Below are 13,073 nucleotides of genomic sequence, written 5' to 3'. Positions count from 1 at the left end.
CAGCACAGCCAAAAATAAACAAAATTATATATATGTATGTACATATTGTTGTTGTTATTCAGTTGCTCAGTCATGTCTGACTCTGCGACCCCATGAACTGCAGCACACCAGGCTTCCCTGTCCTTCACTATCTCCTGGAGCTTGCTCAATCTTATGTCCATCAAGTTGGTGATGCCATCCAACCATCTCATCCTCTGTCATCCCCTTCTCCTCCTGACTTCAGTCTTTCCCAGCATCAGGGTCTTTTCCAATGAGTCACATCGGGTGGTCAAAGTATTGGAGCTTCAGCTTCAGCATCAGTCCTTCCAATGAGTATTCAGGACTGATTTCCTTTATGATAGACTGGTTCAATCTCTTTGCAGTCTAAGGGACTCTCAAGTCTTCAACACCACAGTTCAAAAGCATCACTTCTTTGGCGCTCAGCCTTCTTTGTGGTCCAACTCTCACATCCATACATGACTACTGGAAAAGCCATAGCTTTGAATAGACGGACCTTTGTTGGCAAAGTAATGTCTCTTCTTTTTAAAACGTTGTCTAGGTTTGTCACCAAAGAGCAAACATCTTTTAATTTCACTCACCATCTGCAGTGATTTTGGAGCCCAAGAAAATAAAATCTCTCACTGTTTCCATTGTTTCCTCATTTATTTGCCATGAAGTGATGGGACCGGATGCCATGATCTTCATTTTTTGAATGTTGAGCTTTAAGCCAGTTTTTTTACTCTTTAACCTTCATCAACTGGCTCTTTGGTTCCTCTTCACTTTCTTCCATAAGGGTGGTATTATCTGCATATCTGAGGTTACTGATATTTCTCCCAGCAATCCTTATTCCAGCTTGTGCTTCATCCAGCCCAGCATTTCTCATGATGTACTTTACATAGAAGTTAAATAAGCAAGGTGACAATATATAGCCTTGATGCACTCCTTTTCCAATTTGGAATCAGCCATCAGTCCGCTGTTTCATGTACAGTTCTAACTATTGCTTCTTGACCTGCATACAGATTTCTCAGGAGGCTGGTAAGGTGGTCTGGTATTCCCATCTCAAAGAATTCTCCAGTTTGTTGTGATCCACACAAAGGCTTCAGCCGTAGTCCATTAAGCAGATATTCTGGAATTCTCTTGCTTTTTCTGTGATCATAGGGATGTTGGCAATTTGATCTGTGGTTCCTCTGCCTTTTTAAAATCCAGCTTGAACATATGGAATTTCTCTGTTCATGTACTATTGAAGCCTAGCTTGCAGAATTTTGAGCATTACTTTGCTAGCGTGTGAGATGAATGCACTTGTGCGGTAGTTTGAACGTTCTTTGGCATTTCTTTGGGACTGGAATGAAAACTTACCTTTTCCAGTTATATATATATAAAGAAATACATCCTTTAAAAAATGAAGAATGAAAAAAAAAAAGAATGAAGAAAAGGGTGGTAAGGGAAGTGGCACATGATTTCTGAGTGCCAGACCAGCTAGAACCCATCTGCCCTGTAGGCTACCTCTTTGCCACCAGTCAGTGGTCCCTGGGGGCCTACAGGGATTCCAACTTCAGCCATTCAGATTGTGCCCTCAGTGGGAGCTGTTACTGAGGGAAACCTGACTGTGATGCTTCCGGGTATCTGTGCGTTAGCAGTGAACCAGAGGTGACATTCTGAGGGGTCTCTGCTCAAGTTAGCAGGCTGAGGCAAATGGCCTGTTAGAAGTTAAGTGCAAGTGCAGGGAGAGGATCCCAGGTCCACAGCTTCTGAGCACTTTCCTCTGTGCACTAGACCCCAGCCTGATTCTTCCCGAGCGGTACCATAAGGAGCAAAATCTCGGCAACCAGACAGCTTGGGCTCAAATCCTGGCACATGAGGTCAGAGAGTGAGTCAGGTAGGTTTTTCTCATTTGCAAAATGAGAATGTTGATAATAACAGTATCACTTTCATCGGGCTGATGTGAAGATAAAAGTCACTCAGTTTTTTAGAACAGGGCTTGTCCTGACTTAAGTCAGTTGATTGTTACTTGTGTGCTGAGTTCCTCAGGTGTCACCTTATGTAATACTCATATTGGTCTTAGGAGAGGTGCTAGCTAGTATCACTCCAAGGTTACAGACCAGGAGGCAAAGAAACAGCGGTTAAATACGCAGTCCCAGATGGAGATCCACACTTAAAACCCAGCTGTTCTAGAACCCCAGGAAACCCTCTGAATCAGCAAACTAGAGAAAACAGACTAACCACAAGACAATGTGGTCATCGTTCATCTGTCTCTAGTAGTGCTGGCATCTGGAGGTGGAGCTGTGACCCAACTGAAGAGCGGGTACTGCTGAGGGGCGGTTGGTGGGGAGAGAAAGGCATTTTAGGCACAGCACGGACCGTCTGTGGTTGAACTCGCACTCTCTGTATCTGCTAACCTGGCCAGCTTTAGGCAGGAAAGGGAGGTAGCTGAAGCTGGAGTGGGGTGCGATCTCTGTATTTCGGCCGGGCTTCTGGGTTGCGCTAAGGAGCCTGAGTTGCATCTTGTAGGTACTGAGAGCTTGTAAGAGGATTTGACATTTAAGACTATTGTAGATTGTGAACCGGAAGGAAATCCTGGGGAATCCTCAACGACAGGAGCTGCACCTACACCAAAGAGCCCTCCGGCCCTGGCTCAGCAAGTTCCACCAGCCCCGAAGCCTGAGAGCAAGCGCCGTGCTTCTCCCGTTTCTGAACTCGTAGCAAATTTCGACAGGAGAGTTGCTCAAACTCTCATAGGTCTAATTAATATGTCTACCAAGGCTGTCGGTCGGAAGCAAGAGAAGGGACTATACGTTCCAGAGCTGCGAGGGGCCCCCAGATCAGCCCCCACTCGGAAGGGACAGCGGGCAGGAGTCACTGGGCTCCGTCTGCACTCCCAACTCGGCAGCGTCCAGGCAGGGCTCCCGCCGTGGGAGTGAGGAGCCAGCAACCGCCTTCGAAGACGCCCTAGAGTGGGGCTGTGTCCTCGCTACCGCGGCCGGACGCGGCTAAGACATGCGCGCGGCCATCTCTGCAGCCATCGCGCTTTACGTTCCCCCCCTTCTCCGCTTCCAGACCCACTCGGCCAACAGTCTGGCAGCAGGGACTCCGCGGCGGCGGGGACCTCGTCTCTTTTGCCTCCCGAGTATTTGGGGGGTGACTGGCAGTGGCCCTTCGGTGACCTCAGCGGTCGAAGATCTCGAAGCACAGGCGGCCTGGCGAAGTCTAGTCCGGAAGTGGACCCTCAGCGCCGCCAGTCTGAGCCCGCGTTCCCAGGCGGCCGCGGGGCGGGCTTTCCGGAGCGCTGTGCATTGTGGACTTTGTAGTCTCGCGGGGCCGGGCCCCCGCCTTGAGCGCCGTCCGGGAAGGCAGCTGGACTACATCTCCCTCCCGCCCGTGCGGTGTCGCGAGGCCGCCCGGCGCGAGGCGTTCGCGAGCGGAGAGTCTCCAAGATGGCCGCGTGGGGAAGGAGGCGTCTCGGCCCGGGCAGCGGCGGTGGCGGCGCTCGAGAGAGGTGAGGCCCGGGCTGCTCCCCGCGAGCGGTTTAGGGCGGGAAACCGGCGGGGCTCTTTGGACTGCAGCGCAGTCCCCGCCTCCGCCCCGGGGTTCGCCCCGGTCCGCCCACTGGCGCGCGGGGTCTCAGTTCCGGTCGACGCGGTCTCAGCGGGCGGCTCGGGGAGGGGTGATGGCTGGCTGGGCATTGCCGGGCCGCGGCGGGACCCGCCTGTATGCAGCGAGCCGAGCGGCGCTGGAGCCCCCGCCCGCCTGGCCGCGCGCGTGGTCTTCTCCAAGCTGCAGCGAGGAGTGGTTCTCGGGACGGAGAAGGGGAAGCTTCCTCAGGGAGCCGGTGCGGGCCGGACGGGACGGACCGCACGGGTACCGAGGGGCCTCAGCTTTCCGCGCTGTTACTCTCGGCGGGGAGCTGACCGCTTTCCCCCAGGGGTGATCCTTGGGACTTTGGAGGCGTCTCCGTGAGCGCCCCTGCTGTGGAAGTCCTTTGCAGTGACCTTCCCTAACAAATGTGCGTGAGTAGGAAACCGGGGGCTTGATTCTTCCGAGGTGGATCTGGATGTAAAGGATTCATTTTTAGATGAGATTGGAGTAGTTCTCGTTTCGTGTTGAATTTACAGTTTTTGCTTCTGGAAAACAGTTTCAGCTTAGTAGAAGCTGTTGAGGCACCAGAAGTTTGGGAAAGGAGAGGTACTGGTAGAGTCACACGCTTTGTACTGTCCTGACCCTTCTGTAACTAGTGGGCTGGTGCGGCGGAAATCGGCAGGATCTCCGTGGTGTTTTGTTTTTTCCCCCAGTGAGGACTGTTAAACAGAAAAGTTGTATTTCCCACCCCCCCACCCCGCGCCTTTTCTCCCAACTACTCTGCGTTATTCTTTTTCTTTGATCGTTTGCACCACCTACTCTTTGCGGTCGCCTTCTGTTTGGTTGTGGTTTAGTTCGCTAAGTCGTGTCCCACTGTTGCGACCCCATGGACTGTAGCCTGCCAGGCTCCTTTGTCCATGGGATTATTTCCAGGCAAGAATACTGGAGTAGGTTGCCATTTCCTTCCCCGATCTAGGGATCGAACCCGGGTCTCCTGCATTGCAGGCAGATTCTTTACCAGCTGAGGTTAGTTGTGTTGATAGAACCCTCTAGCTTGCATTTTATTCTTGAGCCCAGAGTTATCCAGCCTTGTCTTTTCTGCAATTCCTCTTCCTTGAAGAAGCAGCAGTAAGTGGCCAGGACGTACTTTTGTATTTCCAACTCCCACCCGGCATTTCTTAGATCGTACCATAAAAAGTTAAGGAGATGATCACCTTACTGGATAGAAACAACAGAAAGGGCCAAATGGGGAGACCCAGACTTCATACAGGGCCGTGCCAGCAAAACAGAAGCCTTTACTGATCTAAGAAATTAAATGGGGGGAGGGGGGCGTTCTCTTTCGTTTAAGACAAGTGTTAATTCAAAATTGAGTTTGCAAACCAGGATCCCAAAGGCTGAATCTAGTCCTTGACTCTGACCCTCAGTTTTTAAGAGAATTTAAGTTATCAGTGCTTGTAAATGGAAAGACTTTACATTAAAGTCCCCTTGGAAAGCTCTCATTGGCTCTCTTTGGTCAGAGCAGGTGCTCATCATTCCTACCTGACAGCTTGACTCATCGCAGTTACATGCCTGGTCTCCTTAAGTGTTTCCACTACACCCTTCGGCCTGAACAAGCAGGCTCTGCTTGTACGTGCATATGTTGTGTGTCAGCCAAGAATGGGGCGTCTAGTTTTGTGGTTTGGGTGGCACCATCTGCCCTCCTCCTAGATAACGTGGTGTGGCTGTGGGACCCCTCTGTTTGCTCTGCTGGAGGAGCGTTTGCCTGGGCCTGGTTTCCCTGAGCTGCATGCTGAGCAGGGGTGGAAACCTAACCCGCCCAGGCACACCTCCATTCCTGCTCAGTGGGTGGGAGGACTTTGGGGTGGGGCAGGCGGATTAACTGCCCACAGCATAGACTGAAGCCCAGGCAGACTGGAGGCTCTGTGGCTACAGTAGGCTGTTCATGGCGCTCTTAAATGACTTCGTTCCATGTCACATTCGTGCTGACTCAGATTTCAGCTCTACACTGTAAGACCACTTTCCCAAGTTGTCTCACACCCTTCGTTGGAATCTGGTTTATGCTGACACTCTAGGAAACATGGTCTGGTTTGGGGCATTGGCTGGAGCAGAGCAATGCTTTGGGCAGGCGTTCCAGATTTGCCCGTGGCTGCAAACTCCAAAGCCTGCCTTGTGCTTGAAGGCCCTGCTTGGTGCCCGACGGTTGGCAGGAGTTGCTGCTGTCATCTGTGTGTTGGTGGCTGTCCGGTTTAGAAGGCACAGTGTATGGGTTCTTGCTTTACCTGGTTCTTGAGTCTAGAGCTGTGTTAATTCAGTGCCCACTTGTCATTTGCAGCAATTAGATCTAAATTAAAGTGAAAACTTCAGCTCCTCAGCCACAGTACTCACATTGCAAATGCTCAGTAGCCAACCATGGCTTGTGGCTCATATACTGGATGGTGAAGATAGAGAACAGAAAAGTCAGCGATGGTCTAGACCAGGATAAGAGAGGGATGGAAGAAAAGAATGAGAGCCGCTTGCATGTTTTAAAAGTTTGTTTTATTGAAGTATAGTTGATTTACAATGTTGTGTTAATTTTTTTTATTTTTTTTTTAAGAGAATCCCTAGGCTTCCAGTAGAAGCTGTTGGTCTGGACCATTTTAAAGTCTTTATTGAATTTATTACAAAATTGCTTCTGTTTTATGTTTTGTTTTGTTTTCTTGGCTATGAGGCATGTGGGATCTTAGTTCCCCTACCAGGGATCAAACCCAGATTGCCTGCATTGGAAGGCGAAGTCTTAACCACTGGACTACCAGAGAAGCCCCCCCCCCCCCCCCGCCTTTTTTTTTAGTGTTTATTTTTGACCGCATCAGGTCTTGGTTGTGGAATACAGACTCCTTCCTTGAGTTATGTGGCCTGCCTCTCTAGTTGAGGCACATGGGCTCAGTCGCTGCTTTTCCTTGGCTTCCTTGGCGCTTCTAACTGTTGTGATTGATTCTGCTGTGAACATGGGTGCAAAAGTATGTTTGAGTTTGAGTCCTGCTTTTAATTATTTTGGATCTATACCTAGAAGCAGGATTGCTGGATCATATGGTAGCTCTATTTTTTGAGGAACTTCCACACATTTGCCACAGTGGCTGCTCCAACATTCCCATCAACAACGCATATGTGGGATCTTCCCAAACCAGGACTTAAACCTGTGTGCCCTGTATTGGGAGGTGGATACTTAACCACTGGACCACCTAGGAAGTCCCAAACTGGCCTTTGAGTCCACAGCATAGGATTTTACTGATTTCCTTGGCTCCTGAGGAAGTGATTTGGGGTTTGCCAAAAGTGGGTTTTCCTAGACCCCAGGGAGGTGGGGGAGGGGAGGGTTGGTGAAGGCCACTGCCTGGTGTGGTCACATGACCCCATACTTCCTGGGTGGGAAGCAACTTCGTTAATAGTTTTTAACAATATATTAGTTTAATTTTTACAATAATTTAAGTTTTTCAGCCACAGATGCGCTAATTACTGTCATTTTCTCCCCTTGTCACTCTTTTTTTTTGCTGTGCTGGGTCTTCGTTGCTGCACGCTGGCTTTCTCTAGTTGCTTCTCGTGGTCTTCTCACTGTGGTGGCATCTCTTGCTGGGGAGCACAGGTTCCAGCGCAGGCTCAGTAGTTGGTGCACCAGCTTAGTTGCCCCACACATGTGGGATCCTCCCAGACCAGGACCTTGCATTAAGAGGTAGATTCCTAATCACTGGACCACCCAGGAAGCCCTCGTCACTCCCTTCCAAAGTACTTTCCCTAAGTCTGTTGGGAACCTGGCACTTTGAGGCCCGGGGCAGGAGCAGAGGGTGACTGTGATGAAGATAGTCACAGCCCTCAAGGAGCTTTGCGTCACCTTCTTCTGTGTTTGAGCTGAGTACAGGAGCCCAGGGTCACTCCAGAAAAGGTCCCTAATGCAGTTCCCTGTCCTGGTTCAGTTCACCTGGCTCTAGCATGACCAGAAAAGATGGGTTTCAGGGCCAGTGGCCACTTTAGTGGAACAGGGACACAGACCACAAGACTGTGAGACCACCTTGGCCCCGGGAGTGGAGGCCTCTTTGTGGGGCCCAGGAAGTTGCTGGAGCAGGAGGGGTTCCTTCCCCTCAGCTGGAGGCCTCGGCCTATCTGGTCTCCTCTACCCCAAGAGATACAAAGCTACTGGTTTAAGAAAAACTTTATAAAACTTTATCATTATAAAAGAAACGTGTATTTATTTTTTGTTTTTGAAAAGTACAGAAAACTATGAAGAAAAATAAAATTTAAAAAAATACCTGTTGGGCCACCATCCAAAGAAAGGCCATGATTGGCCTTTCTCATACATCATCTTTAATGCTTTCCAGCAGGTATCTTGTCTTGGAGTTATAAAAATTGTATGTTAAATCCATCAAAAGTACCTCTCTAACATGTGAAAAGTTACAAACTTGTGGGGCCCTGGAGGCATGAGGCTGAAGGAAGAAAGCAGCCCCAGCACATGTGCCCTGCGATGCCTTCCTACCAAACGCCCAGAAGAGGCAGGTATGGAGTTGGGAAGTCGGCTGGTGATTGCCAGGAAAGGGGGTCGTGGGGGATGGGGAGCAGTGGGGTTACTCTCTCAGATGAGGAAGAGGCTCTAAAACTGATTGTGTGTTAACTCAGTGACACTTAAGTCAGTCGAGCCACTGACTTGTGCGGTGGAAGTTGGTGAACCTATTTCAGTAAAAGCTGTTATGTAGGAAGCACAAATCAGAACTACCATGAGATGCCACCTCACACCCACTGTAGGGCTATTATTGAAAAACACGGAAAACAAAAGTGTTGGCAGGGATGCAGAGAAAAGAGAACTCTTGTGCACTGTTGATGGGAGTGTAAATTGGTGCGGCCACTATGGCAGTGTGGAAGTTTCTCAGAAAATTAAAAATAGAGCTACCATATGATCCAGCAATTCCATTTCTAAGTATATATCCACAGTAATTAAAAGCAGGGACTCAGACATATTTTTACACCTATGTTCACGGCAGCTAGAAGGTGAAACCTACCCGTCAACCATGGATCGGAAACAGAATGTGGTCAACCGTGGATCGGTAACAGAATGCGGTCTCTACATACAAGGGAAAATGAAGGAAATCCTGACACATGCTGCGATGTGGATGAGCCACAAGGATATTATGCCAAGTGGAATAAGCCAGCTGCTAAAAGAAGTATCACGTGGTTCCACCTATACGAGGCCCTGGAGCAGTCAGATTCATGGAGAGACAGCAGAAGGGCAGTGTGGGAGTTGTGGTTTAATGGGGACAGAGTTTTAGTTTTGCAGGACAAAAAAGTTCTGGAGATTGGTTGCCCAACAGTGTGAGTGTACTTAACCTTACTGAACTATATACTTAAACTGGTTAAGAGACTAAATTTCCTGTTAATGTATTTTACCATAATTTAGAAAAGATCAATAAACCAAGTGCTAGCATTTCCCTGGCCACACGTCCCTCCCTGCAGACAGCAACCACCTCACTCCTAAACCCTCCATCATCTCCATGACGACGTGTGTGTGTGTGTGTGTGTGTGTGTGTGTGTGTGTGTAAGACACTTACTTGGCTCTGTGTGCTTCTGATTGTGTGTGTGTCTCTTTCTCTGCTCTTGTAAGGGGTCTTCTGCTCTCACCAGACAGTACTGCTTTGAACATTGTTGTGCAACCCTGACTTTGGGAGTAGTCTCCAGACTTTGGGGGTTCCATGCCTGAGGTTCCTGTAATCCCAGGTTCCTTTGAAACTGGCTTTGTGATGGTGTGGGGTCTGTCCTATGGGTTCTTCGTGGGGGCCCCAGGATGCCTTTGATGACTGTTTCCTGGGTGCTGCTGGGGCTGATTCAGATGAGGAGAGGGGAGACCAACTGGCTGGAAGCAAGATAATCAGCCCCTGACCCCGCAGCAGCAGGCGCCTGGCAGGCCATGCTGTGCACTGGCCAATCCCATTAGTTCCACAAAACCTACTGGATTCAGAGGGTTCCCAATCATGTAGTAAAATTGGCTCCTTTTCTTCCTGGAGCCGCTCTCCTGCTAAGTCTCAGGTCTTGCATCTGCTCAGAAGCATTCTGTGCGTGTAGAAGCAGCGTTTAACTCTTACAGAAATGCACTGAAGATGGCCAGCTGCAAACACTGTTCTATGCTTGACTTTTTCACTTTACTTTGAGGGCTTTTCCATTATCAGCCTGCTCTCAGATTTGTTTTTTAATATGGACTCCTTTTACTGTGTTCTCTTACTTTTCATTTCTCACCTTCAACAAAATGAAAAAATATAGTCCCTTAGTAAGGCTCAAAGGATCCCAGTTAGCTATTGTTGTCGTTTTTAATTTGCCTTTGTGTACAGGGTTCAAGTTGGCTGGTGATGCTGAGATGATTCAAGGTAACCCTCTAAGTGTGTTCTTTCCTTAGTTGGGTTACTTTTGACCCAGAAACACAGCAGGCTGCCTGCAGTGGGCACTGGGGTAACCAGGCTTGGTGGCCATGGCCCCTGGCTTCTGAAGCAGTAGTCTCTGTCAGCTGGGGGACTAGCTGGATCTGGGGGTCTAGGCAGGGTGGAGGGCACCCCAGCTGAGGGTGTGGGTGCTGAGCACGGGGTGGGTCCTCTGAGTGAGCGGCTCTTGTAGGTCTGTGTGGATCTTGTACTTGTCCCCATCCCTGCACTGGACCTGTTTCTCTGGGTGTTGCAGTCTGTCCTCTCCTGAGGGTAAAGAGGTTTGACTTCTGAAGCAGAAGTAGTGGTGAGCCCAGGATGGCATGCCTGCGGGGCTGGCTCCCAGCCTGCTGTGTGAGAGGGCCCCTGGGAGGGTTGGTTCGTGATGATGGACAGGAGTCCACAGGAAGACCTGGGGGCTCCAGGCGGCCACAGCGGGTGATCGCCTGGTCCACACCCCCTCAACCGGGCCGTCCTGACTGCCCCTGTCCACTGACTGTTGCTCTCTGTCCTGTCTGGGCTGAGCCAGGAGCCTGGAGGGACCTGTGGCACACGCACCAGTCAGTGGGGATGGCCTTGCCCATCATGTCTGTGGGAGGAGCCAGGGAAGCCTTCCTCCAGGGTGGGTGCTAGCTCAGCCAGAGGTGAAGGCCAGGGAGCTGGGAAGGGCTGGGTGAGCAATCAGGTGAGGGCGGGGCCTGCCCACTGACATGCCCCCGAGGTGGAACGATCTGTTCACCTGATGCTTTCCTGTTGGGCCTGTCTTGTCACTGCACTGGGGGTGGCCACAGTCTGCCAGGCAAGCAGAGCACTGCACTCAGGTAGATCAGGGTTTGGGCAACAATGCTCTGTAATCCCGACCTTGTCCCTGCGTCTGGCTCTCAGTGCTGCAGAGGGACTCAGTGGCCAGAAAGCTCCACTTGGATTCCGACAGCAAGGCCTTACCCCCAGAACCCCCTCTGTGGGTCACCAGGGTGTCCAGACCCCGCCCCGCCCTCCACGAGCTCCTCTCCCGCTGCCTGGCTGACTGGCTCGATTATGAACTTGAGAGCACAAAGGAGATCCCAGGCCAGGATGGCTCCTCTGAGACTGAGGTCATGCCTCATAGGTTTGCTTGTCTGCTAAGGAACTGAGTCCCACCTGGAGCCTGTCTCCTTTCTGAGTTAAAAAACCAAATGGGGAGACTCCAGCAACGCCCCAGAGGAAGACCGTCTCTTCCAGGTTCATTGATGTCGGTGGTTCAGCTCATTAACTACCTAGAAAGGCTGCCCTGCTAACTGGACCCTGTAGCCAGTGCCTGGGAGTGTCCCATCCCCAGGGGACGGCTGTTTCCCACACACACAGTTTCATGGGGGCCTGTGACTTCATTGAGGGGCTTCCCCGAGCCCAGCTTAGTTACAGTTAACTATTCCAGGATACAGAGCCCCCTGCCTAACTCCCGGAGCCTGGTGGCGCCTCCTCACCCTCCCCCTGCAGCCTCAGGAGAGCATCAGGCCCACTGTCCATCCACCTGGAAGGAAGCTCTGCCTCCTGAGTGTGCGCACTTGTTTGCTTGGGTAGCTTTTCCCACCACATCCCCGGGGAGCATGACCAGAAGGGCACCAGCGGTCAGCTCCCCATCGCCCCTCCATCCTCCCAGAGCTCTGCCTGACAGTCGGCCTCTGCTGCCCTGAACACACAACTGTTTCCCGCTTCAAAGGAAACACTGACCATGGAGATTCTGGGGTTACCTCACTCCACACGCCTTCCCTGGTCCCGATGTGCACGGTCGCTGACTGGGAAGCTGAGCCCTGTTCCCAGTGGCCTTTGGGTATGTGCGGGGTGGTGGGAGGCTTGCCTCTGTATCTCTGGGTCACAGAGCAGCCACCAGTGCTTAACTGTCCCCTTTTTCTCCTCATCTCTCCTTCCTAAGGGTGAGCCTGTCGGCCACAGACTGTTACATTGTACACGAGATCTACAACGGGGAGAACGCCCAAGACCAGTTTGAGTATGAGCTGGAGCAGGCCCTGGAAGCCCAGTACAAGTACATCGTGATCGAGCCCACCCGCATCGGCGACGAGACGGCCCGCTGGATCACCGTGGGCAACTGCCTGCACAAGACCACCGTGCTGGCGGGCACCGCCTGCCTCTTCACCCCCCTGGCGCTGCCCCTGGATTACTCCCACTACATCTCCCTGCCCGCAGGCGTGCTGAGCCTGGCCTGCTGCACCCTCTACGGCATCTCCTGGCAGTTCGACCCCTGCTGCAAGTACCAGGTGGAGTACGACGCCTACAGACTGTCCCGCCTGCCCCTGCACACACTCACCTCGTCCACCCCGGTGGTGCTGGTCCGGAAGGACGACTTGCACAGAAAGAGACTGCACAACACGATAGCGCTGGCGGCCCTGGTGTACTGTGTCAAGAAGATCTACGAGCTCTGCGCGGTATGACCGCGCCGCGCCGCGCGGCGGCCAGGCTGGGGAGGCATCTGGCGTCACGGCTGTTATTTTAAAGAAATAACAGGTGACAAGCGCACCAAGGGTTTTCTCAGCTCGTCACACTAAGACGTGGATTTCCACCACCAAGGGGCCTGCAGCTGTGGAAGTCCCACTGGGCAGCAGGATGTGATGGAAGCGAGGCTCCGGAGGGGGTGTGGACGCGCTTGGGGGTCGTTAAGTGTGTCATTTAACTGTACCATCCAGAGCCAGCCAGAGGCTAGTGACCATTAAAATGATGAGAATTTCAGCTCCAGGTGTCTGCTCTCTCGTGACGGCCCTGGTGGGAGCGTGCAGGCAGCAGGAGTGGGCACCACTTGCAGCAAGAATAAGCCTCTCACCCGCAGGCCCAGCCCCTCCTGGAGGAGCCTCATGTCTCACCTGGGCCTTGGTTCAAGGAGCACTGCCCGGGGCTGCTCGGGTGAGGCGGGGCAAGGCCATGCCTGCCAGTCTCTGAGTCTCTGCTGAGTTTGCCCAGAGAGCTGGGGCCTGGGGTCTCTTGTCCAGGTTCTGATTTAGGAGAACAAACTAACGCCTGTGTTTTTTTTTTAAGCATCAAGGCTGTCCTGCTGTGGACCCTGAATTCAACCTGCTGCCCCAGGCTGAGGGAAGACTCCCC

General features: G+C 51.8%; 1 protein-coding gene across 2 annotated transcripts; it reads left to right on the top strand.

Annotated features, from left to right (window-relative positions):
- Positions 1-3,315: 3,315 nt before the first annotated feature.
- Positions 3,316-12,704, top strand: TMEM11 (transmembrane protein 11). Of its 2 annotated transcripts, none has more exons than XM_019981147.2 (2): positions 3,316-3,472; positions 11,893-12,704. In XM_019981147.2, the coding sequence occupies exons 1-2, from the start codon at positions 3,411-3,413 to the stop codon at positions 12,407-12,409; spliced, it is 579 nt and encodes a 192-aa protein (XP_019836706.1). In that variant the 5' UTR covers positions 3,316-3,410; the 3' UTR covers positions 12,410-12,704. The 2 variants fall into 2 exon arrangements, with proteins under 2 accessions (XP_019836706.1, XP_070629345.1); XM_070773244.1 differs by lacking the exon at positions 3,316-3,472 and adding an exon at positions 3,816-3,979.
- Positions 12,705-13,073: the final 369 nt, after the last annotated feature.

The sequence above is a fragment of the Bos indicus genome, chromosome 19 (assembly GCF_029378745.1).
Source record: "Bos indicus isolate NIAB-ARS_2022 breed Sahiwal x Tharparkar chromosome 19, NIAB-ARS_B.indTharparkar_mat_pri_1.0, whole genome shotgun sequence".
NCBI classification, from domain to species: domain Eukaryota; kingdom Metazoa; phylum Chordata; class Mammalia; order Artiodactyla; family Bovidae; genus Bos; species Bos indicus.
This window is presented reverse-complemented; position numbering and strand designations above follow the sequence as displayed.

Bases quoted from the DNA above. Each gene is read 5' to 3' on its own strand.
- TMEM11 (XM_019981147.2), top strand. From the start codon at position 3,411: ATGGCCGCGTGGGGAAGGAGGCGTCTCGGCCCGGGCAGCGGCGGTGGC. The intron at 3,473-11,892 runs GTGAGGCCCGGG...CTCCTTCCTAAG, and splicing joins GGTGGCGGCGCTCGAGAGAG to GGTGAGCCTGTCGGCCACAG.